The sequence below is a fragment of the Tasmannia lanceolata genome, unplaced genomic scaffold, assembly GCF_043159265.1.
Source record: "Tasmannia lanceolata isolate RefF3 unplaced genomic scaffold, GAP_Taslan_0.1 ptg000007l, whole genome shotgun sequence".
Lineage (NCBI taxonomy): Eukaryota > Viridiplantae > Streptophyta > Magnoliopsida > Canellales > Winteraceae > Tasmannia > Tasmannia lanceolata.
In genome coordinates, this window is record NW_027518684.1 from 10,535,668 (window position 1) to 10,562,686 (window position 27,019).

The 27,019-nt window shown below is 38.3% G+C and overlaps 2 protein-coding genes across 2 annotated transcripts in view; both read left to right on the top strand.

The window, feature by feature from the left end:
* The first annotated feature begins 2,680 nt into the window (after positions 1-2,680).
* On the top strand, positions 2,681-3,780 carry LOC143881841 (Integral membrane Yip1 family protein). Its single transcript, XM_077385138.1, has one exon. The coding sequence runs from the start codon at positions 2,842-2,844 to the stop codon at positions 3,553-3,555; it is 714 nt and encodes a 237-aa protein (XP_077241253.1). The 5' UTR covers positions 2,681-2,841; the 3' UTR covers positions 3,556-3,780.
* Positions 3,781-11,359: 7,579 nt separating this feature from the next.
* LOC143881842 (Sodium Bile acid symporter family) overlaps positions 11,360-27,019 on the top strand; it is a 32,239-nt gene continuing 16,579 nt past the window's right edge. The window contains exons 1-7 of the mRNA XM_077385139.1: positions 11,360-11,612; positions 12,186-12,288; positions 12,978-13,085; positions 13,175-13,242; positions 17,712-17,790; positions 17,909-17,967; positions 18,076-18,144. Of these exons, the coding sequence (XP_077241254.1) occupies positions 11,412-11,612; positions 12,186-12,288; positions 12,978-13,085; positions 13,175-13,242; positions 17,712-17,790; positions 17,909-17,967; positions 18,076-18,144 (687 nt within the window). The 5' untranslated portion in view covers positions 11,360-11,411. The remainder of the gene's footprint in view (positions 11,613-12,185; positions 12,289-12,977; positions 13,086-13,174; positions 13,243-17,711; positions 17,791-17,908; positions 17,968-18,075; positions 18,145-27,019) is intronic.

Genomic DNA, 27,019 nt, shown 5'->3' on the forward strand with positions numbered 1-27,019 from the left:
CAACATCAGACTCCTAAAAATTGAAAAAAAGTGGGCTGCTGTTGGATCAAATATCAAGGGTGCTGCTTCCCTATCAGCTTCTTCTTTTGCCTGCTTCAACCTTGTCATTTTCACTGCCATACAGAAAACCCTTTAAGGAGTAAAAAGTTTCTTAATTGAATAAGGCATAAGAAGAGTTTTAAGACAGCAAAAAATAGCTAATAAATATCCGCACAACCATGTTTTGATAATGGGACGACTAACTTTGTTTTTCACTTCTCTGATTGGCTGCTGAGAGCTTTTTGAGAATTGTAATAGACTTTGAAAGCTGGTTCAAAAATGTAAAACAAAGTGAGTTTGTCCAATTATCAAAACATGGTTGTGGGGATAAAGGTCAACTGGTAGCTAATATAGGACAGTAAACCTTACATGCCAGTGGTGCTTGTTTTCTTTTGGGATATTTTGATCGATATTGCCCAATAGGCATGGGGTTGGGTACTTTGTTGTAAGATCCATAGGGATTAGTCCCGCCCTAGAATGAGAAGGTCACCCATGCAAGATCGATCGGATAGGCTAATGGTGAGCATAAATTTTAGATCACAACTCTGGCCAAATGCCTCTGAGAACACCTTGGCTTATGTGATCTTAGGCAATTGATTTCTTTTAAAGCTATTAAACACCTTATTTTTAAACTCACATCATTTCCATGTCTACCTTATTTGCTAAGTCCTGCTGGGGAAACTGAGACTATAATTGAGTTGGGGAACCCTACGATCGCTACTTGTCTTACAGAAAACTGTCCGCAAAGTCTTTCGTTTTTTTTTTTTTTTTTTTTTAATGTTTGAATTTGGGATTACAAACAAAATGACCTAGGTGGTGCATGATGATTGTTGGTTTCTCCCTTGGTCTTATTGTCGTTTCCCATATAATTTTCCTGGCTAGCATGTGTGATTTAATTTCTTTTTATTATAAATCTGATATGTAATTAACCCTTATAAAATAAATATTATCACAATATTGGTTTGTTCGCTATTTCTAAGCTTCTAGAAAGACACTAGCTAGAGAAACTTATCTTCCTCTTTACTATGTCCGTCAACCATGTCCCTTTTGTTAGAGTAATTAGGTCAAGCAAGAGGTTGCTTGAAGCATTACACCTAAGGTATCTAATTTGGAATACCAAGGTTGTTCTCTCCAGCCCCTATATATATTAGATACACTAGGGTTTTAATAGGATAGTGGGCTCTAGCCCAAATAGGCCCACTACACCGGTCCATTATCTTATTGGGCTTATATTAGAACATACATGGGTTATATTATATACCCAACACCTTTCACTTTAGAGGCAACAAGACGCCCCGAAAGGTTTTGTGTTTTTCGTAAATGAATCTTAGTCTTACTAGTCTTCATCACTCTATTTTGATGGGAAATGTTATTAGCACTACTGTATTTTGATGAGGGCACTCCTCACTTTATTAAAAGTACGGTATGGCCTGCACCGTAGGATGATCCAAACCGTCAATTAGATGGGCCATAGCCTAAATAGGTTGTGCTCCAAAAATCATTTCCATAGGTTGATCCTAACCCTCCGATTTGAATGTTAGAGGGTTGACCCTAACGATTTTAGTCTCATATACTAAACCGACATCCCATGAATATATATAAGTTTAAAAAAAATTCAAAAATATAAGGTTTAACATGTTGTGTAAGAAGTCAAAACCCTAAGCCTGTTTTTGGATTACCGAAATCAGGAACCAGAATCAACATCATATTCTTATTCTCCCTTAAAAATATGAGGAAAAAAATAAAATAAAAATATAATTAAACAAATTAATTCTAATAACAATTACATTCTACCCAGGGTGGAATCAGAATAACACCTCTCGGGACAGGCATTTCCCCCCTCTAATTCCGCCCTTGTCAATTCCGCTTCTTTGATTCCGTTCTTTTTTAAACCAAACGATGGTATCAGCTGGAATTGGAATCAAGTCCTGATTCTAGTTCGTCATTCCGGTAATACAAACCCACCCTTGCATTGGACAATTGCATTCTTCACCATGCCACAATGACTAATACGCCATTCCCACCCTCGCTGGAAGGATAGTTGCTTTCAGCACCACTGCAATGGTTGGTCTTGATCTTTGCCACGGGGATCCTGATCGTGACCCTCATCTTTCCCTCTTTCTCATACACTGCAATGGTTGGTCTTGATCTTTGCCCTATAAAATCTCATACCATCTACACTTTGGCCACAGAAGACACGATCTCGATCATATAGGTGGGCCCAGTATTTGCTTTTGACAAAACTTCCGCTCGCAATTTCCTTCTTCCTTCCAAATCTCCAAGCCCTAATTCCCATTTCAATCTCCCGAAACCCTAATTTCCCTCTCTATTCCAACCTCTTATCTACGCAAATCTCACCTCTTCAATCTCCGATCGATGTTCTTCCATGGCATCGTCTGAGAAATCCTTTTGAAAAGCAATCTCTCTACGTTTCCCATTTCTCATCCAGATCTCGAAACCCTAATCTTCCATTCATTCTCTGTTGAATTTTTTTCCATCTGTATTTTCTTTTCTCCGTTTAGGAATTCAACGTTACTCCCTGATTTCCTTTTCCCCTTTCAAATCTCCAAGCCCTAATTCCCATTCCATCTCCTGAAACCCTAATCCCCCCTCAAATCAACCTCAGATCTGCACAAATCTCCCCTCTGCACAAATCTCCCCTCTGCAATTTCTTCTGAGAACTTCGTTAGAAAAGAGCAATCTCCATACGTGCTCCCTTTCCGATCTAGATCTCGAAACCCTAATTTTCCATTCTCTCTATAAATCTCCTAGCCTCTGCATTTTCTTTCCCTCTTTTAATCCATGGAGAGGCAATTCAATGTTCCTCCGGTGGTTTTCCCGTCTGGCGGGAATCCGGCCACTGGTCCTCACCAGCGCCGGCCTTCGGCGCCATTCCAACCTGGGCCTAGCATCCCTTTCATGTCCTTTGACGTAGGATCTGTCCCTGCCTCAACCTCTTTCTCTGCCCCAATCTATGGCGGGAACATCGGCTTTGAAGAAGAACTCCCTCTCCTTGAAGAACTCGGCATAAACACTCGCCAGATCTGGCGAAAAACCTCATCAATCTTAAACCCTTTCAGAGTAAACCCTAATCTCCACGAAGACGCCGATTTATCCGGCCCATTTCTTTTCCTGATGGCATTCGGTCTCTTTCAATTACTCTCTGGAAAGCTCCACTTCGGCATTATTCTGGGTTGGGTAACTGTCTCTGCTCTTTTCTTGTATGTAGTTTTTAACATGTTAGCGGGGAAAAATGGGAATTTAGATCTGTATCGGTGCTTGAGCCTTATTGGATATTGTATGTTGCCGATGGTGATCTTCTCGGCGGTCTCGTTGTTTCTCCCGCAAGGTGGAGTGGTTATTTTTGCAATGGGAGCGGTTTTTGTGCTGTGGTCGACTAGGGTTTGTTCGCGGCTTTTGGTTGAATTGGCATCTTGTGGTGATGAGCATCGTGGGTTGATAGCTTATGCGTGTTGGTTGATCTACATGTTGTTTTCGCTGCTCGTGATATTTTGATGCGATTGTTGGGTAAGGGTTATGGGTTAAATTCTATACAGGAATTCCGTTTCTTGTGGCTGTAACTCTGTTTTGTTCAATGTTCGTCACTCATCATTCTATTTTTGTTTTCTTTGTAAAGCTTATTGGGTGTCATATGGCAATGGGCTTGTTCCTTTATTAGGTTTTATTGATAGTTGGATGATTCTTTGTTTGCTTTTATATTGAAAGGTTTGGTTTACTGAAGGTTTTCTTGATGGGTAGATAATTGTTTGTTTGCTTCTCTTTATATTGAAAGGTTCGTTTTACTAACTTAAATGAGTGCTATCCATGGACTGGCTGCGTATTGCCTTCAAGGTTTCCAGTTTTCATTCAAGTGTCTACTTTGTCAAACATTGATGGTGGTTGGTTCATTTAACTACAATAAGTGAGATACAATGAATTCATTAAGAAAGGAGAGGGCCGAGATGGACCCCACGAAAGAATACAAGGGATAATGCAAATACAGAGAAAAACAAGAAGCCTCTCAAGGAGGAAGGAAGTCATAGATTTAGATCTTGTGACCATAAAGATTAGAAGAGAGAGTGATGGGGAAAAGGGGGGGCGAGTAGAGGTATGGTCTGAGGAGGCTCCAATGCTGGAAGGAAAATGGATTTAGTTTCACCAGGGATCAAATGAGAATCAGGGATCTCACATAAACAGGTGAGGTCACCTAGAGTAGGGGCTGGTAGCTTGCTAGTGATCATGGTTTTAACTTTTGACTGAAATCAGAAATTTCAGATTTCGGTGGAGACCGAAACCAAAATTTCCCGAAATTCCGAATTTCAGCCTTTACCAAATTTCAGGCCGAAATTTCGGAATGAATTAAATTTTCTTTTTAAATTATTACCAAATTTCGACCAAAATTTCGGTTTTTGGGAAGTCCGAAATCGAAAATTTAAACCATGCTGGTGATAGGGGGAGTTCATGTGGCTCACATCATCGAGCCATGTTGGCAACATCTAAAAAGTGAGAACATACCTGAGAGTTACCAATAAAGGAGATTCAGATCCATTTGATCGAAAGGAAAAGATCGTTTCATTGAAGAAGACATGCCACGAGTTGTATAAGTGACTGGAGATGGGTGGAGACAACAAAATCCTTTGTGATAGTCATTGTAGCACAAACACACAAGGTACACTCTTCAAAATAAAATTGTGAGAACAATAATATCGTAAAATAAGGACGGTAGAGGTAGCTAGAGAGGCAAAGAACACTATAATCCAGGTGAGATCTGTAGAGCCGAAATGTTGTTTCATCTTGTGGAAAAGGCAATGGAAGCCGGTTAACCAAATAGTTTACAGTAGTAAATGCTTCCAACCATAGAGGCTAAGGGCTTTGCCATTAAAGAGAAGGGTCAATCCGATCTTCATTAAAGGATGAAACTTCCGTTTCAAATTGCCATTTTGTTCAAGCGTGTGACGAAACATATCAAATAATAAAACATTTGGATATATTTAAAAAGTGTTAAGAACAAAATTCTCTGGCCTCCTTCAGTTTGAAAAATCCTAATGGTTTTGCCGAATACATAATTGACAAGAAATTAGAAACAGAGAAACACTTCAAATTTCTACTTGAACGGGTAGAAGCAACTAAATTGCCTACATTCATCGATAAAGGGAACATAAGCAAAGGTCTCCTTGTGATGAAATGGGAGATGTCACCTCTTACCAAGTTAAGAACTTTAACAAAGGTTTGAAGCTTTATTTATCAAATCTATGTGAATCACCTCCCTTTTATTCAGAATGTGGATGATTTGTGAGGATGGATGACCAAACTATAGGTTCCACAGGTCTTCCGAGACTAATCAAGACTGGTTGTACTGCTGATTAGTGGGTTGCAGTAGAAGGATTGGAGAAGAATTGTCGGATCTACATCCCTTGGTTACTATTTTTTTGCTTAGATGTTCCTTAGTAACAAAGCCAACTAGAAATACAATCATGGTCATCAATCAGTTAACTAACCCATTAAAAAAAATCAATCAATTAACTAACCAAAAGTAAGTTCTTTTGGATTTTTAGTGCAAGGACATGATCAAGTTCTCGACCAGCATTGGTACTTAGAAAAGTGAGGGAACTAGTGTTGCTGATGGTTAATGGAAAGATGGATCAAAACGTTTCCAATAATCAAAAGCCGAATGGCCCTGTTTCCCAAAGATCTGGCAATCATTGTCGGTTCATGTGATATGAGTGGAGGAGGAAGGAGGCGATAGTAGTTGTTTTTCTTCCCTCAGTTATGAGAATTTTGCTGATGTCCTCCATGGTTTCAGTTGGAGTTGCATTTGTTCTTTGAATTGCATGTATTCTGTTCGAAGTTGTTCTTGATCTCCCGAGAACTTCCTTGGTGTGCAACCATGACAATGTCCAGCAGAGAACTATGGGTATTCTTGTTGTTTTGGACCCTTATTTCCTGGCTGAGGAGAATAGGAACAATTTCATCATTCGTCGGGCTAGGCATTCAGATTCGTGACACCCATCTTGTAGTCATACCCGAGGCCATCACTTATAAATTTGAAATGATGAAGATAGTCAGAGACAAAAGAAGATCTTGTTTGCAAACTTGAATTTGTTGGCAGAATTGGAATTCTTGCACCTTGGTGGTAGTTTGTCTCCCCAACTATTTTCAAATCCCATGAGGTATTCTTCCTAGCAAATAGATTTACAAGCGAATATACAGGATAAAAATCATAAAATAAAAAGTTAGTTTGAACTACCTATTGGTCAGCTGCAACTGTTGTTGATTACCTGAATACTTCTTTGGAATTGCCCTCTATCTGCATCCGCTTTAATTGAGATTAGGGTTGTGAGTCCATACCGAAAGGTAAGCCATTTTGCCCTAAATATCATTGCAGATATAATATGTCAGTGGTTGATAGCAGAGCTTACCTGGATTACTTTCAATCTCCAAGTTCTTGGCAATTTTATTTCTCATCTAACTACACTCTTTTTCTTTTCTTTTTTTGAATGGTAAACTACAGTCTTGTGATAGGAATTGTTCTTTCTACATGTTAATCCTATTTTTCGTGCTCGAAACAAAACATATCAAGTTGGACTATCATTTTGTTTGAGAGGAGGTTGCTCAAGGTCAAGTCAGCACAAAGTTTCTTCGTTCTCGTGAACAATTTGGTGATATCTTTACTAAGCCATCCTTGGGCTCCATCCAGTTGATCATTTGCCGCAGAAAGAATGTGGAAAAACCATTTTTCCTGTGTTGTCTGTATGTTCGGTTGTGATGATTCATGGTGTGGGAAAATGAACATTGATTCCATGCAACCGAACTGAGCCTTGGTGTTTCGTGGAATTGGGTTCTATTGCTTAGGCCCTCTCTTTGTGTTGGATTTTGAGAATTGATTTTGAATCACTCGAACCATGAAAGATTATAGAGCCTATGGAAAAATTATGGAAAAAATATCAAAGGTCCATTAGGTTTCCAATTTTCCTTGAGAATCATAAAAAATTTCAATTTTGACTTGCGACAACACTACTTACCACTATTCTACGAGGTAAGCTCCAAGTAAATCGTCCAGCTTTTACTTAGATTTAATCTTTGTATGCCAAGTCGTTTGCTTTCTGCTGCTGTAGTTCTTAGAGTTGGTGGCTTTTTTACTTCTCAATTAGTTGTTTGCAATTATGGCATGAGGATCTAATTGATGCAAGATCTTAAACACAAGTAAACGATTTAAGTAACCATTTAAATAACAATGAGCTTCTGTAAACCATATCATGGCAGTATCTCAGAGAACCACATGTGCTTCAGATTTTATCTAATTGGTTTCAGAATTTCCATAAATTTGGATGTTAATGCATAGGGTTAGTTCCTGCTTGTGTATCCAACTGACTGCTGTTACTGGTACTGCAATCTTAATTTGTCTTTTAGAGATTTTTTTTTCATTACAAATGTCATTTAAATAGTTAGATTTTTGCTGGAACATGTATCCTAGTTCGAAGGTACTTTGGTTCCCAACCACAACATTGTGGTTTCAATCCCAGCTTATCACCAAAAAAGAAACACACACACACACTCACACACACACACACCCACACTAGATCTGTATCTTTGCAATGGTTGAACTCTCTTTTCTATCATGTCCCTTGTATATCTTACTTGGTAGCAGAGCTGAGATCGAATCCTTGATCTCAAGATTGTGAAAGCAGAAAGTGTACCTTATTTTCTGCCATTTTTTTACTGGCAACAGAACTATTCAGCCTTTTTCTCAGAGTTGCAAAATATTGAAAAATTTCATGTTGTAAATCATGTGGCACGTTTTGGTAGCCATATTTTTTGCTTCCATCTCTTTCTTCATTAACCTATTTTTATTTTATTTTATCAATACTGCCCTTATTTAGCTGGCATATTTACTGATAGTATTTTTTGCTTCCATCACTCGAAACCGAGTCACTTTGCGTACTTGGGGACAGATGTCTTATTTAATGCTGCTCTGTTCATGGTTTTGTTTTTGGAAAATCCTAATTTTAACGAATTTTTTCAAGGCCATGAACAAATGAATATGAGGGGGATGACAATGAGTTAATTCACTCCCTTTCTTGTTCTTCTTCCCTTGTCCAATTTCTGATATGAAATTGGACTGCTCATCATTTGGAGCTAAACAAGTTTACTATCTTGAATTTGTATTAGCAGTTCACATCACTCCTTAAAAACTCCCGGCACAATCACTGACTCCCCCAAGTCGACTTGGTTTTGAACCTACCGAGTTAGTAAGGATCTCCTTTGACTTGCCCAAGTCAAAGAAAAACTATGCATCAATCATTCACTGACCCTATCAGCTTTACTTTGGTCGAAGAGTTTCTACACACTGGTTTATATGTTATCTGATTAGATCCAAAGAAAGCAATTTCAGAACTACCATGAGTTGAATTTGACCACCTTTATCAAAACTTAAAAATATTTAACTGGGTTGCATTAGATGTTCTTATCTCATAGTTCTTTTATGATGCATTCTTTGTGCCCTGTCACTGCATCTAAGAGTTTGGTAGCTGCAGAATTACTCCAATTGAACATCCCTACTACTCGGTCAATGGAGCAACTGTTCAAATTCAATGGGAAAAGTCCTTCAATCTGGTGGTTAGGATTGTACAATCAGGGTAGTTTTTGGTCTATGTCATCTCCATGGTGGGGCTCACTGGATGAACATTTTGAATCAGGAACTATGAGATAAGATAGATCTCTGCTTTCTTTACCAAATGTTTTCCTCCAACTCCTTTAAATTTCTTGTGTTGGGCTCGGGAGTATAGGCATTGCGCTATTCTTCATCGCACAATGAATTAGATTTGATTTTTATCTTCATTAACACTTGTCCCATTGGTTTAGACTTCTCGTTGAAAATTCTATTATTTCTTTCCTTCCCAATATCCCACACTATTACAAAAGGTACAGGATGCCAAAGGGCTTTTTTGGCACTCCCGCTCTCTGTTTACTACTTACACCTAGGGGTGTCAACAGATCCACGTTGGATTGGATCCACCTATGACTCGGTCACAATCCATTCAAATCTCATACTGGTCAGAGTGTTTTCTGATTCCTACTTCCTCTGTTTCGATCTCAATCCATTTCAAATTGCACTATCAATCGGAGTGTCCTAGTAGGTCATACTTACGTCTTACATAGTCAAAATTCTAAAATCTGGTGAACACAAGCTTGATCGATAGCTACGAGGTTGAGTCACCGGGGATGACGCACTAGGCTAGGGACATAGAGTCCATGGTTAGAGAAGGAAGAAGAGGGCGACTCAAGACTTGAGAGGGATGAAAAGAATACTAAAAATAGGAATCATTTTTAAAAATACATATGAATTATTTTTACTAAAATACCCTCAAAGTGTTTTTTTTTTTTTTTGGATGACATAGGATGTCCCCACCCTCTTCGGGAGTAGGACTAGTCCCTACATCACAAGCAACGACCCACTCACCACGGGTATCAGGTAAGTCAGGGGCGGGATTCGAACACTCGTCAATAGGGAGCAAACCCATGACTTTATGCCGAAGAGCCAACGCCTTGGTGGGTTACCTTCAAAGTGCTTGGAGTTATAAAAAATGGAGGGCATTTTTATAAAGGGAAGTGATATATCCACCCCTTTTCATTACTTAGGACCCCTACCTGCAGTGTATGTTGGCAATAAGATCCGTTGAATCCTTCCCATGTGAAGTACAACAGCTCCTTTGCAGTCATAGATACACAGCAGGTGGGTGTCCCAAGTAATGAAAAGGGGTGGATATATCACTTCCCTTTTATAAAATAGAAAAAAAAAAATTGAAGTTAGGACGGTCCCACAGGCTTTTGTTAGTTGTCTGGATCCAGGATCCTATGCTAGGGTCTCGAAATGTGTCCATAGATCTTGGTAATGTGTCTAGATCCTGTCCGTTTAAGTTTGGATTCAGAGCGTCCATTGACACCCCATACTCACACCACTACTCTACCAGGTGAATGTCGAAGACATGAGAAGACAATGACCCGGTGATTGCTTAAGATACCATAATGTGTCATCGATATTTTCGTCATTAAACTATACGTGTAAGACTGGATCTCACTTCCGATTAAGTGCATTGCCTGAAATCAGCCTACTTACTTTCCAGTCAAATGCTGGGATTAAAAAAAATCTGTTTTTTCAGTTAGATTAATCTCAGTCGTTGACAGGAAAGTGCGACGGAGATGAAATAGCCTCCATGTATATAAACTGAAAAAAATAAATGTGAACACAATAATATATTATGACAGGTACTGTGACGGTGAGACAGCAAAGACGACGAATGAAACACTGATAATTGGTAGGGGTGCAACTTGGGTCGAGTTGAACCCGAATTTGGGTTGGGTTGGGAAAAATCAACCCGAATTAGAAATCGGGTTGGGTCGGGTTGGGGTGTCGGGCAACCCTACCCGACCCGAAACCCAATTTCCAATATGTATAAAATTTTTACTTCTATGTTCGTTTTGTCATTATATAGCTCAAATCTAGAAAGAAATAAAAAATTTGGTGAAAGTTGTCCTAATTAACCCTCTTGTTTGGGAACTTCTAATGACTAGGATGTGATGGAAATACAAAAATAAAATGGAGAAATCAAACAAATGGTGAAATCGGGTTGGGTCGGGTCGGGTTGGCCTCAACCCGACCCAACCCAACCCGAGTTGCACCCATTAATTGGTGGCATAGTCCAAGAGTTTCAGATTCTATTCCATCAGAAAATTGTACAGGTGATTACCGACTAGATTCACTGAGAATTTCACGGATCAATACTATTTAGGCCCACTCGGATTGTTAGGGCCGTCACGATCAATTTTTGTACAGGAGATTATGGGAAATGATTTGTTCCCCCATTTTCGCACCTGAGACAGCCACGCTTAGGGTAAAAGAGCAGTCATAAATAGACAATAGGGGCTGTCCCAAGGAAGAAAAGGGTGCAAATATTTCACTTCCGCCAAGGGGTGCAACTCGGGTCAGGTTCAACCTGAAAAAGGTTGGGTCGAGTTCGGGTTCGGGTTGACTTTTCCCAACCCGGGTTGCGTTCGGGTTGAGGGTTTGGCAACCCGACCCGAGTGAAAATTGGACATTTTTTATAATTTTTTTTAAGCTTAAAAACTCGGGTCAGGACCGGGTCGGGAAAATGGGTGCTCGGGTCGGGTTGAACCCCGTCGTGTCGGAAACCGGGGGTCGTGTTGGAAACCTAGATTATGTGTATAGGCCCTAGGAAAATATGACGAGTGGAGGAGAGTTTCGTTAATTCCAAAGTAGAAGAGGGGTATTCCAGTCATCTCAGAAATCTATATCATGATACTGATCACACCTTTGGTATCTCGCGCGCCTCTGGTGTCTACGTGTGACTGAAATGGGCGCGGGAACCCTTCGTACCCTAAACCTCATACCTCCGGCTGCCGGGAATGAAGTTCTCCGGCGACGGAACTTCTATTTCCCGGCAAATACAGTACGATTCTCCGGCCATTCTCCTATTTCTATCCCTAATTCATTGCCTCGTGTACAATTCCGCTCGATTTCACGGCCTTGCAGAGCTAGCGGAAGATCCGATCAGGTTTTATTCCCCCATTTTTCTTTTTTATCTTGAAATTAAATTCATTTTTTCTCTTTTTGAAGATATTGCAGCACTTTGGCCATGCTTTGAGCAGTGAATGAAAATAAATTAAAAAATTGTGGAAGAGATAACGCCTATATAACAAATCCTACAGATATTAACAACCCTAGCAGATAATAAACAAACCAGCAGATAAGAAAGATAACACTCATCTGTCATCTACAACAGATAAGGACAAATGAAAGATAATGCTCCAAAATGATAGCAGAGTTGTATTATTTTATTATTTCTTGGATTTTGTTAAGACTCAGTACCATCATTTTTATTTGTGATTTTCTCTCTATGTAATTTGAGGAGGATGCTTATTTCTTATGTGAATGAGTAGTAAAAGATTCATATTCTTAGGCATGGTCGGACGTCATGTGTTTGATATTTTTTTGTTTAAATTTTCTAACCAGTTGTGTCACCAATAATTGTGTGATTCAATAGTAATTTTCTATTATGATCAATGTTTTCCCAGGAATTATTTGAATTCTGGTTGTGATTTCTGAAAAAGAACTACTTGAATCTCAGGTAGGCGGTTATGGGAAATATTCGAGGGATTCAAAATTTGCAAAGGTGCTACCTTGGGCACAGCCATTATTGGATTTTGCACTGACTAACTTCCTTCCACTAGGTAATGCTGCTGTTTTTCATCTTTTAATTTTATTTTTAGCCATGTGCAATCTCTAGCCAACTTGTTATTCAAGTTCTGTATCATCAGGATAACTTCATATATGACGGCCACTTATATTCCTGACTTGGATTTTATACTTCTCATTCTGTGCCTTTTTTCTTTCGTCTTTTACCCCTTTTCTTTTTATGGGTTTGGTTAGGATTAATTGGGGAAGTCTGTATTTTCTTTTGCACTACAGAGTGCATGCTTCCCTTACTCTTATACAGTCTTTGTATTTATACGTGTATGCTCTTAATGCAATGGTGAGTGGCCCCATGTTTAATATATGAGCATTTTGTTGATCCACCATATTTTAAACTTTAGCTTAGTGGTAAGACTATGAAATGGAATGGCAAATCTTGCAAATTAAATGCCTCTGTCCTTTTGTTTTTTGAGTGGCATGCTTCATACATTGTAATCGTTAGTGTTTGGAGATTCATCTACACTACTAGTACTCCCGTGTTTATAAATATTAAGCTATGACGCTGATGTAGTGTTCCTCTTTTCTTAGTTATGTTATCATTCTCATGGCATGTCAAGGGAACTGACATGTTTTATGCATTATCATTTTTTGGGCAGCAAGATTCATGCTATCATCATGGATAATCCTTTTGGGTTCGTATTTTAGCATTAGCTAACTGTTTTTTTAGCCCTTGTCAGTGGGATTGCTTTGGGACTTGCAAACCCGAGTCTTGGCTCTCTTGCCCACAGATATGGTTTGTCAAAATTCAGCACTTTCGGAATTTTTCTTATATCAGGTAAGATTCCAAAAGATTCGCCTACTTTATTCACCACCATATTATTCTGAGACTTATTTTTTGTAGTGATTTAAATTTTCACGATATAGGGCTCATGTTGCGGAGTGGGGACATCGGTGTGGCTGCAGAAGCATGGCTGGCAGGATTGTTTGGGCTAGTATGACCTTAGCTTTCTTATGTGTTCTCTCTTTCTCTCTATGTAGTACTTTCTCCACTATTTTCTTTCGTATTTTCAGACAGTTCTCTTGTTGCAAACTCTAGTTTTAGGGGAATATTTAATTTTCATCATTTGTGGTGCTACGATTATGAACTACTCTGTCTGTTCATCTCTATGCAACTCTCTCTCTCTCTCTCTCTCTTCATTCATCCATTTCTTTTCTTAATATTAAGAATCCAATTTTTTTCTAATATGGTGAGTTAGTGACATCTGTACTTGCACTGTTGCCAACAATTATTTAGTTACAGTACATATATGATATACCATAGTTTTATTATGTTTCTTTCTGTATCCTATTTTATTTTCAGTTAAGTCCCTTATTAAGGGCATTCTTGTAATTTAAATCTTTTTTTATGTTGATTCATGATAAAAGAGGTATGTCCCCACACACGGGAAACATCTCCCGAATTCTCTTTAATCACCTCTTCTTCTTCTTGGAGGATTTTGGAGTTTTTGTTGAATGTTTTAAGGACTCTTAAAAGGTTGACTGTTCATTAGTTTTTATCTTGAGAAAATTCAGATTCAATGGATCTGTACTCTTGGAGATGGCCTATTGAGTTTAATCAACTTGGGAAATATCTGTTTATATCCAGGAAGCATAGAAATAAACCTGTGTGCTCGATGTGTTGTAGAGCACTATCAGTTCTGATTGTATTCGTTGGTTGTTGTTTGGATGGAGTGAGCAGTATATTGTCATCTATAATGGCAGAGGAACAATTCTCTAATGTTTCTTGTGGATTCCTGGACATTGGATTTTCAATCTCTAACCATTAAAAAAATCCTGGATTAGAAAAATCCACTATCCGACCATTCAAAAAAAAAAGAAAAAGAAAAATCCACTATCCGGTTTAATGGAAATGGTCTAGAGCATTGAAATTATTTATTGGGGGAAACAAAAGTTGGCTTATATTAATGGACCTATCAAGCCCACACAGTTGGAAGATTCAAATTACAATGACTTGGAGTCAGAACAACTTGCTGCTTATATCATGGTTGTTGAACTCTATGGATTTCAAGTTGCACAGAGAATGTATTTTCTATCGACAACTAAAGAGATCTGTGACACTACCTATGAGTTATATTCAGACCAGAATAATTGTTATCAACTTTATTAGTTGTACTAGGAGGTTTCACAATTACGTCTGGGTAATAAATCTCTACAGGAATACTATGCAGATTTGCTTGGGTTGTTAGACGAATTGGATTTTTATGAAGATTAAAAGTTTCATTGTACAGATGAAAAGTTTCATTGTACACTAGATGCTAAACAACTTAAGAAATATCAGGAAAGCCAAAAGGTGTTTGAATTGCTTGCAGGCTTGAATGTGGAGTTTGAACTTTGAATCCATTCAAGCTCATATTCTTGGAAATCAGATGTTGCCCTCCTTAAACGGTGTGTGCATGCAATCCTCCAATACCAATTGTAATAGGAATTTGACCCAGTCCAAATCGTCACGAAATGGTTGATTTATTGAGCAAAAAAATTTATCCAGAATGCTCTAACTGTTTAGGTACCAGATACCATCTGACTCAATAAGATCTGAAACCCTTAAATCAAACAGGCTAAACTAAACAAACTGAAAATTCCCCAATTGCTCATACCTGCTGTTTCCAGCTTGACAATAACTATATGCGTTAGGCACAAAATCTGCCCAAAGTGTAGACTGAATGTCCTTTATGCTAATGCTCTAAATATTGTATCATTTTGTTCATCTGAAGTGGAAGTTAAAGCGGCTTTTCAAGGAATAAAACGCCTGAGTAGGGATATGTTTGATAAGGTGATTGTGGAAGGTGATTCTTCTAACGTAATCAATTGGCTATCTGAGAAGGTTACACCACCGTGGCGATTTCTTAGCTTCTTTGAGGAAATCGCTTATCTTGTTTCCGGTTCATCCATAGTGTTTAAATTTGTTAGAAGATTAGCCAATAGTGAAGCTGATTCCCTTGCGAGCTCGGGTGTCCATAAAGAGGGTTTGGAATGGTTTGATCATCTCCCTTCGTGAAATGTATTTTTAGTCTTTTCTTGATGTAATTTTTCTTTTCTTTGTATTTCTGTGGACCATCTCGGTTCCATTCTTTCAATATATTGCCATTTCCAAAAAAATAAAAAAAATAAAAAATAAAAATTGTATCATTTTGTTGATAGCCTTCAATAAACTATACATTAGTCACAGAAGCTGCCCAAAGTGTAAACTGAATGTCCTTTATGCTAATGCTTAAACATTGTATCAATTTTGTTGATTGCCTTACTTTAGAATACCCTCAAAGCATAAACTGGAAATGTCCCAATAGCATGCTAATTTCCTTCGTTGGAAGTAGCCATTAAAGTGTAAATTGTCATGCTAATATAATCAACAAAACAATCTACTTTGATGAGATGGGTATTCGTTAATTATCGAAGCCAATATTGAACCCCTTGTTAGTTTACATGTAAGACATCAACAAAAAAACAACAACTGGAACACCTACCTGACTACCTCAAGTAACTAACCATTATGCTGGATTTTGATTCCTTTTATACATCTCCGTATAGCCTATACCCCAACCATTATAATAAGCTAGTCTTTTAAATGATTTATGTGAAAGAGTCTAATATCGAATAAAGGACTTGATATTGAACTAAAAAGAACTATAGATCCGAATGAGGAAACTATCAGTAGAAGGAAAGGGCTCATGAACTTTGGCTTGCTCTTGGGACTTTAAGGTAGAATTGAAGCCCTTTTACTACACTGTTATGACTAGGGTTTTCCAACCTTTTTTCATGTTGAATATCGACTTTGCTTTAATATTGCTGCAATCGTTCTTCATGAAGTGATTGGTTCTGCTAGAGATTAACACATCAGGAACTTAGGATCAGCATCGGATGAAGATAGAAAGTGGCATACCTAGAAATACAATGTTAGGGATTTGCTAGGGACCCTCACAGAAGGCATTTCACGGACCAGCTGCTGCATGAGAAAGCAGCCACATAGTGATGGAGATCGACGTCCCTTGCGAGTTTATCCTCGACGGGGCTGCCCTCGAGGAGCCCCGTAGAGATCTTTTAGTGTTATTTTATTGTATTAGGGATATTTTTGGGATTATTTGATGTTATTAGGGTTATTTTAGTATTTATTGCTTTTAGGATAGTTTAGCCTATTAGGGATTCTTAATTTAGCAAGTTTCTTTATTTTAGGATTGTTAATTGCCTATTTATAGGCAAAGCTACAGCTCTTTTGTTACCCTTTGATGATTATTGAGATTTCTTCCCCTAAGTTCTTCTCCTCCCTAAATTCTTCTCTTCTTCCTCTAATTCTTCGTTTCTTTTTCTTCTTCTATTTCTCTTCCCAGCCTACATCAAATTGGTATCAGAGCAAAGATCCAAGTCACCCCATCCGGATTCACGTTTTGCCAATCCAGAAATTCCATCCGGCTTCAAGTTGCAAAAAAATAAAAATAAAATCCCGAAACCCACTTCCAAACCCTCGAAACCAGTGTTTAAAAACTCCTTGACTCGGCAAGGAACTCGCCCGAGTCGACTCCTTTTTACCTCGGCCGCATTCCGCGTTTCACCACATCCGCGTTTTGCCTTACAGAGTCAATAAACGCCTTTGACTCTCCCGAGTTATGACCTTGTCAACCGTGTTAACCGCGTTCTTGGCCGCGTCCGCGCCGAGTCAACAAGGATTTTTCTTGGCCGTGTTCCGCGTCAAATCCGCGTTTTTAAACACTGCTCGAAACATCTCAGCAACCCTTGCTGTTGAAACCCTAAGTTCTTCTTCTCCTCCCTAAATTTTCTCTTCTTCCTCTAATTCTTCTGTTCTTCTTCTTCTTCTTCTTTCTTCTTCTTCTTCTATTTCTCTTCCCAGCCTACATCACATAGGCTCAGATTTTGTCTCATTCATTTAATTCATCTAAGGTGGCTTCTCTCTCATGCGACAGCCGGTTCGTGAAATGCCTTCTGCGGTGGTCCCTAGCAAATCCCACAATGTTAATATAGGCCTTGTTTTCTCTGGTTAGAAAACCCTCTGCAATGGTGCTTCATACCACCTGTGGTTTTTCCCTTGTATCCTATGAACTATATTGTGAATTTATTTCCTTCATCAACAAACACTTCTTTGGGTGGTGGTCAAGTAAAATCCCAGGATGCCTTAAGTACTATTCGTAGAATACATAGCTTATCAGCTACAATGATCATCCAGATATATTTTGTTGTTGTTAGATTGAGTTACAACTACAAGCAATGGTTGGAATGGGCTTGTTTTGCCTTCCTGTTAAATTCATCAAATAATTTCAGCTGAAGTTGACAGTAGGGCTAAACATTACAAAGAGCCCGTAGAATTTTATTTACATGGTCAAGAATTTCTTATGTTTAATACTTTATGTGATTTTTTTTGTAATAGCATCACTTAATGCTCTTCTCCTTGCAGGGTTCAATTCTGTTCTGCAGTCCTTTTCTTTCAAGCCTTATTTTGAAACTTCAGTTGGCACCTCAAGAATTTGTCACAGGTATGCTGACTGAAAACACTTATATATTTTATTGTTCCCTTAAGATGATATATCTTTCTTGCAGGTGATTTGGTTACACATTATTTGGCTTCTCTTACATCCTACACTGATTTAACAGGGTTAGCTATTTTTTGCTGCATGCCAACAACATTGTCTAGTGGAGTGGCGTTGACCCAGGTATTTTGCTATTTTGCTGCATCTGCATGGCAACAATGCTACACAGTATTTATCAGATTATGGGCTATATGTTTTAACAGAGGGACCATGCTTAATTCATGAATGCAGCTTGTTGGGGGGAACTCTGCTCTGGCTCTTGCAATGACGGTGATGTCTAATCTGTTAGGCATTTTGATTGTAAGTTAAGCTTTTTGACAAGTATGCAACCACATTGTTGGGGTCTAGGAAATATTGGTAATCATAGGGTTTTGAAGTCCACATGAAAGCAAAATAAAGGTCTTGATCTGATTTTGTTTGTAAGCTTGAGAATAGCGTTTAATGTAATATGATTTTATATTTGTGTAGCTTCTATAGTTGACTTGCATTCTGTTCCAGGATACCTCACAAAGTTCAGACAGATCCTTGAAATACATGGATTGCAGATGGTTGGATTGGTACAAATTTGGGTGCTAGGAGTAGGAGATTCAGTTTGTGTGCTTTCTTAACAACATAGCAGAAGTGATGTTAGTACACAGCATGGCATTATAAAAGTTTGCCTGAGATAAATTAATAACACACCCTTCTTATTTGAGCCATAGGCCTGCTTTTTGCTATTAGTTCATAAACAATTTAAAGAAAAGGTTATTGGAGTGATCACATTACAGATCCAATAATGAGATTCAACTATAGATCTGAAAAATGGTTCTGAGTTCTGAAATCATCAAATTTGGCTCAAAACAAACTTTCTTTCAGTAAATGGTATTAGCTTCGGTACCTTCTCCCATTCCATTTAGATTTTTTTTTCATTGGGCTCGTACAACTTATTAGAAATTGTTTCAGCCATATTTTTTTCATTGACTCGCACAACTTATTATGAATTGTTTCGGCCATAGTTAGCAGAAGCACCCTAACAGGATTTGAAGCTTGCTTCACGGAATCACGCTTTAGAATTTGGAAGATAAATTCTTCTCGCTTCCGTAATTTATGTGTTTCGCAGTTAAAAGTACACTTCGTATTTAGCTGATTATTCTTTTTTTTATCTCTTTTGGTAATTCAAAAGAAGTCTTTTAAACTTGAAACACTCCTTTTAAATACACTCTAACAACCATGTGAAACCATAGTGGCCAATAGTGGAAAAAAAACTTAGGTGGTTACGTTTGTGTACTATTACACAATGTTCCAAAACTCAGTCTGAGAGGGTTACTCGGCCAAGGTAAAAGGGAGTTGACTTTGGAAAGTCAATGATTGATGGAGTCAATCTTTCATTAACTCGTTTGAGTCAAAGCATAGTTGGCTATACTAGCACTCACCTCAAGCTGATCTGTTCCTTGGAATATGCTCATCTTGCCAATGAAATGTCTGTGATGGTTTGTGGTGAGTCCCTTTGTGAATGCATTTGTGACTTGATCATGACTACAAACATAGAGAGGGAAAACTTCACTACTCTTCACCTTTTCTCTAACAAAATGGTAATTGACCCCAACATGCTTCGTTCTGGTATGAACCATTTAATTTTGCAACAATTTTAATTTGACTCTGATTCTCATAAAAAAATGAGAGTTTGATTTGTTCCTATAAAAAATGTTAGCTCTTCAAACGTCATGCCATGACCTTGTACTCTGTCCGTTCTAGACCTAACACTGGCCATCCATTTATCATAAAACAGAATCCTGTGATTGATCTCCTGGTATTAGGATCACCTGCCCAATTTGCATTAGAGTATCCTTCAACCTTGATAATTTTATCATGGTGTGCTCCATAAAATATACCATTTTGAAGAGTTCCCCCGACATATCTCATGATCCACTTCCTGCCTTTAAGTGTCCCTCCCTCGAACCAAGAAGTTGCTAGAAAACCACATTTATTTCACAAGTAATAGCAGGTCTGGTGAACATGAGATATTGTAAGGCCCCAGCCATATTGTGATACGTTGGTGCGTCTTTCATGTTTTCTCCTTCTTCCCCACTAATCTTTTTATGGTAGAATATTGGAGTACTAACTGGCTTGTGGTTCGTCATTTGGATCTGTTACGAAGTCTGTGGTATGCTTCTTTGCGTCAATATCAGCCCCTGGTTCTGTTAACTTCAGTACCAAGGACAAACACAGTTCTTCAAGATCTATTAGATCGAAATCCTTTAAACAACTATTTTCCTTTAGATTTCATAGCTATCACTCACAAGTATTGTAATATCAATAATGTAAACTACGACAAAAACCATGCTTGATTGAGTGTATTGATGAAGAGTGAGCTATCAAACTTGCTACTCTCCTCTCTACTCGGGAAAACCTAAGAAGGCTTTATGGAAGCTTGTGGTGGAATGCTATGAAGTACAGATTTTCATGGGAAGGCAGTTGCTTTCCTCCGGGAGGTCATATTGCTCTCATCAAAGGTACTGGTTGGACATCTAGGGAGGACTTTATAGAGGACGGTCATAATTGGGAAAGGTACTAGAATGCAAGGGGTGAGGTACAGTTGGGAAGGGATAGGGTCGATAGACTTGGTTTTTGAGGGATACTTGGTGCGGGAGTTGTCCATGTTTGAAACTATATATATATATATATATATATATATATATATATATATATATATATATATATGAGAGAACATTTCCTACACACTTGTGTAGGTAAGTTACCTACACACTACCTTAAAATACAGTGGGGGCCCACATTGTTTGGGTGATCCAAACCATTCATTTGAATGGTCCTCACATAGATAGGGTGTCCACAAAAAAATCAGATCCATAGGATCATCCTAACCATTCAAACTATGGAGGCAAAAAATGGACTAATTTGTGAACGTTTATACACGTCCATTTTACCTCCACAAATCGTAGGGTTGGGATGATCCTATGGATCTGATTTTTTGTGGACACCCTATCTCTGTGACGACCATTCAAATGAATGGTTTGGATCACCCAAACAATGTGGGCCCCCACTGTATTTTAAGCTAGTGTGTAGGTAACTTACCTACACAAGTGTATAGGAAATGTTTTCTCTATATATATATATATGAGGGTGTGGTTTCTGAGCTCTAGCTCAGGCTGAGCTAGAGCTTAGAATACACCATCTCCCATAGTAGTTTGACTCATCCAACCCATTCATTTTACACTACCTCACATAGATAGGGTGTTCCTAACAAACCAGCTCCATACCATAATCCTAACCATCCGATCTATAGCACCATAATTTCTAGCCATCCATTCTAAACCTCCACAAATCATAACCCTAACCCTAACCATAACCCTAAGCATAACCTATAAACTAAATGGGTTGGATGACTCAACCAACTATGGGAGTAGTGGTTTCTGAGCTCTAGCTCAGGCTGAGCTCAAGCTTAGAAACCTTTTCCTATATATATATATATATATATATATGAGAAAACATTTCCTACACACTTGTGTAGGTAAGTTACCTACACACTAGCTTAAAATACAGTGGGGGCCCACATTGTTTGGGTGATCCAAACCATTCATTTGAATGGTCCTCACATAGATAGGGTGTCCACAAAAAATCAGATCCATAGGATCATCCCAACCATTCAAACTATGGAGGCAAAAAATGGACTAATTTGTGAAGGTTTATACACATCCATTTTACCTCCACAAATCGTAGGGTTGGGATGATCCTATGGATCTGATTTTTTGTGGACACCCAAACAATGATATATATATATATATCATTTGCTGATCCAAACCGTCCATGTGATGAAACACAACATAAATAGGTTGTGCCCGTAAAATCATTTCCATAGGCTGATCCTAGCCCTCCAATCGATAGAGGTTCATCATATGTTTTTCCTCTTAAGGTGCCAGGAATTCGTAAATATTTTTAAAGGTGTCCGCATCCGTAGTATTATGTAATATGTTCACAACCATCCGTAGTATTATGAACATACGCATCGAATCCGTAATTTTGCAAAGCAAAAAAGTCACTACATTGAATTTGTCTACTTTTTTTTATTAAAAAAGCATAAAGGAAGGGGGTAGGATTGAAACTATGTGGCTTTAATGGGTGCCTTTGTTAAAAAGCATAAAGGAGGGGGTAGGATTGAAAATATGTGGGTTGAATGGGTGCCTTTGTTAGAAAAAGTAAAAAAAAGTGATGTGTAATTCTAGGAAAAATTCAAATAATTCTCTCCTTTTCTCTTCTGCTATATATATATATATATATATATATATATATATATATATATATATAATATATGAGGAAACTGTTAAGCTCACCAAACTTATGGTGAGCTAGCTTGCCCAATCACATGGGTCCCACATTTTGGGGAGTGATCCAAACCATTCATTTGCAAGGCCTTATCATAGATAGGGGGTGTACCAAAAATCAGCTCCATAGGATCATCCTAACCCCTCCATTTGTGGAGGACAAAAATGGACAGACACATGGGTAAGCTAGCTCACCATAAGTTAGGATGATCCTATGGAGCTGATTTTTGGTACACCCCCCATCTATGTAAGGGACTTTCAAATGAATGCTTTGGATCATCCTAACAAAGTGGGCCCCCATGTGATTGGGCAAGCTAGCTCACCATAAGTTTGGCAGTTTCCTCTATATATATATATATATATATATATAGAGGAAACTGTTGGTGAGCTTCAGCGCCCAATCACATTGGGGCCTACTTTGTTAGGACGATCCAAAGCATTCATTTGAAAGGCCCTTACATAGATGGGGTGTGTACCAAAAATCAGCTCCATAGGATCATCCTAACCCATCCATTTGTGGAGGTCAAAATGGACAGACATTATTTGTCCACAAATCTGCCCATTTTTGTCCTCCACAAATGGAGGGGTTAGAATGATCCTATGGAGCTGATTTTTGGTACACACACTATCTATGATAGGGCCTTGCAAATGAATGGTTTGGATCACCACAGAAAATGTGGGACCCATGTGATTGGAGCGCTTAAGCTCACCATAAGTTTGGTGAGCTTAAGCTCACGAGAGAGAGAGAACAGTTTCTACACACTTGTGTAAGTAAGTTATCTACACACTAGCTTCAAATACAGTGGGGGCCACATTGTTTGGGTGATCCAAAGCATTCATTTGATTGGCCCTCACATAGATAGGGTGTGCCCAAACAATCAGCTCCATAGGATCATCCCAACCCAACGAATTGTGGAGGTGAAATGGACGTGTATAAACCTTCACAAATCTGTCCATTTTTTGCCTCCACTGTTTGAATGGTTGGGATGATCCTATGGAGCTGATTTTTTGGGCACACCCTATCTATGAGAGAGCCAATCAAATGAATGCTTTGGATCACCCACACCATGCTAACATTGTGAAGGTTCACAATTTATGCCATTTGCAACACATCACATAAGAAGAAGATGGTCATAGTATGGATTTTACACAATATCACTCACCCTTGACTTAGTGTGTTGCAAGACCAACTCCACATAACAAAGCATAATCCCAAAGTTCAAAGTCACATCCAATCCTATTCCTATCAAGTTTGGTGGAGGATGATGACATGATATACAAATGTTTCGGACACACTTTAATATAATGGGATTTGCTATCGTCCATCGCAAAAGGCATTTTGCGGATGGTCTGTTGCATTTGACAGCAGCCACCCAGGCTCTGCATCTGACAGATTTTGTCTTCTTTCACGAGGTGGCTGCTGTCAGATGCAACAGACCATGCGCTAAATGCCTTTTGCGATGGACGCTAGCAAATCCCATTATATTAAAGTGTGTCCGAAACATTTGTATATCATGTCATCATCCTCCACCAAACTTGATAGGATTGCATGGGACTTTGAACTTTGGGATTATGCTTTGTTATGTGGAGTTGGTCTTGCAGCACACTTAGTCAAGGGTGAGTGATATTGTGTAAAATCCATACTATGACCATCTTCTTCTTATGTGATGTGTTGCAAATGGCATAAATTGTGAACCTCCACAATGTTAGCAAGGTGTGGGTGATACCTGTGTTTTATATTATCTCTTTAACTTTTAGACCCTTTCATATGGGAGTGCACATTCTTTGGAAGATTTGTTTTGTCATTATATTTTGGTGGATTTGGGGGTGGCGGAAGAAAATAAATTTTATCGGATGATAAATTTTGCTATTGATATAAGAGATCATGTAAAAAACTAGCCTTTCAAAAAAAAAAAAAAAACATGTAAAAAACTATGCTCGCTTTAGTTTCTAGGCTACCACTTCAATCAGGTAATTTTCTCCGGATTTGGAAATTGGTTAGTTGGGGATCTTCATTTGAATATTACCATGACTTCCTCTTTGAGGAGATACTTGACCATAACGTGATGTTCCATCATATTAAGCCCTCGGGTAACGAGGAAGCATATTCTCATGTTAGGGAAGTCGTGGGAAGGTTTTAGTATGATTTCTGTGACTGATTTTCCCATCGAGGCAAGTGATTTGCCTCTATAGTCATTTATGCTTTGTTGTTTCCTTGTTTGCTCATGTTCTTCTCAGTCAGAGGCTCAGAGCCCTTTGTATATTGTCTCCCACTTTAATGTAATTTCGTACCATTCAAAAAGAGAGAGATTACCATGTGGTTCATGAAGCCTATCTTTGAGGTCCTTAAGCATAATTTTGGTGGCAACTCTTGTGGTAACCCTCGTGCATTGGGTGCAAGTGGAGTAATCAAGGATGAAAGTGAAGTGCTTTTGCATGACTAAATTGGTTGTAGAGACCAAAAATCTAGAGGCTAATGCGTTAATATCTATATTGGTTCCCTCAATTGTTTTAATATCGAAACTACACATTTTTTTGGTTCCATCCCCACCGAAACTCATACCAAAACCGAAATGCATAAAGATACCAAAATCGTAAGTGTATTAGTGGTGTACTTAACCAGTATATTTTACACATGGTTTAAAATTTAAGCCGAAATCTGAAATTACATTACTTCGGTGTCGGCCCAGATTTCGCCCATTTCTATTTTTTTCCCGAAATTTAGGTTGAAATTTTGGAATACGGCCGAATTTTTTTTAATTACCGAATTTCGGCCGAAATTTTGGTAAAATCGAAATTTTAAACCTTGATCTGACATAATTATGTTGCTAAGTTAAAGTTATTGAGAACTACTTTGGAATCCAAAGGTTTTAGACTGAGCAGGACTAAGACAGAGTGTATGGAGTGCAACTTTAGTAATGTAAGGAGGCGGGGCGAGGATGTAGTAAATATGACTGGACAGGAGGTACATAAGAGGGATATCTTTCGCTATCTTGGTTCAATCCTACATAAGGAAGGAGAGATTGAACAAGATGTTAACCACATAATAAGAGCAGGTTGGTTGAAGTGCAACCACGCTTCAGGAGTTCTGTGCGACCGTAGAATACCTACCAGGTTGAAGGGAAAGTTTTATAAGACATCTGTGAGGCAGCCATGCTGTACGGCTCATAATGTTGGGCCACCAAGAAGCAGCATGTGCATAAGATGAGTGTAGCGAAGATGCGAATGCTTAGATGGATGTGCGGCCACATAGATCGAATTAAAAATGAAAACATCCGTAAAAAGGTGGGGGTGGCACCAATTGAGAAGGAGATGAGAGAGCACCGCTTAAGATGGTTTGGGCATATCCAACGTAGGCTTTTGGATGCTCCAGTGAGAAGAAGTGACTCGTGCCAAGTTGATGGAGTAAAAAGAGGTAGGGACAGACCGAAAACAACCTGGGTAGAAACAGTGAAGAAAGACTTGAGGGCTAGGAACATAACATAGAACATGACCTTTGATAGGATAGAATGGAAGAAAATGATCCATGTAGACGAACCCAACTAGTGTCAGGATTGGACTTGGTCAATTTGAGCCGGGTAGATCCTTTCACCTTCTTCATGAATATTTTCTAGAGGATTCATTAGTTGACCTCAACTAGTTTGGGACAAAGGCTTAGTTGAGTTGAGTTGAGTTGAGTTGATCTTACATAATTATATTTGTATGAATTAGATATAAAGTGTGGTGTATATTATGTATAAATATTTATATTACATATGAAATGTTTGTTAACTGAATTAGCAGATATGCGCGACATGCATATCACTACGTGTTCCATCACTCCATGTTTTAAGCCATTATGGGTGTGTTTTTTGTGCTTATGTGATGGTTTTTAGCGTGTATTTGTGTTTATTCTAGCACTTCCTGAAGTTTCATCATAAATGTCTAGCATTTGCATATGCTTCCATACGTTTTTGTAATTTTACAGGATTTCCATCACAATTTCCGTCCGAAACTAACATGTTTTCATTTCCATCACGGCAAAAATGCACACCGAAACTGAAACATGAAACCTTGGTTCCCTCTCTAACCCTCTCTTAGTTAAAGAATATGTCCTTATTGCCATTAGATTTTTATTCAAGGGGTCGCTTATAGTATAAGTATTGGATTTACAATTTCCCTTGAGTATTCTTTTCTGCTATACCCATTCGAGGGCCACGGGAATACAATCTTTTAGAATGAATTTGGGAGACAATCATGTAAAATTGGGGCCTGTAATCCTCTTGACAGTTTTTTTTTGTCTTGTTGTGTAACATGCTTATACGGTTTATCATCTGTTATTTTAATAATTTATCTTTTTTTGAATGGTTTTAATAATTTATCTTTATTCATCACAAAAGATAGTTTTTCCCCTTTATCTATCGGTTTTGGATCCTAAATTTAAGGTGTTATATCTAGAGTACGGATAAAAAATGACGCTGGAGAGGGGTGACATTTTGATTTGAAAAAATTGTAAAATTAGTATGATTAGATTGACTAGTGTAACAAATAGTGAGAAAGGATTTCTTATGCGATCTGATGCCAGGAGCAACCTTGCAGCCGCAAGGCTGCTCCTAATATTATATGAAGTTTTGGAATTATATTTGCGTGCTTATCATTCAACTGAGCATGATATACGTGTGCACACAAACACATAGACACTTTGATGACATTGGGATTTATTTATATGTTATTTAGTTTCTAGGATTTTATTTCTTTCAAACCTTTCAAGACTTATCAGAACTTCTTTCGGTATGGAATAGAGACTTCTTAATCTTCCAATCACCAATTCCATGGTGTAGGGATTCCAATCCCATTATTTATTTTCTTTCCCTCTA

Excerpts from the sequence above, each read along its gene's own strand:
- LOC143881841 (XM_077385138.1), top strand. The coding sequence starts at position 2,842 with ATGGAGAGGCAATTCAATGTTCCTCCGGTGGTTTTCCCGTCTGGCGGG.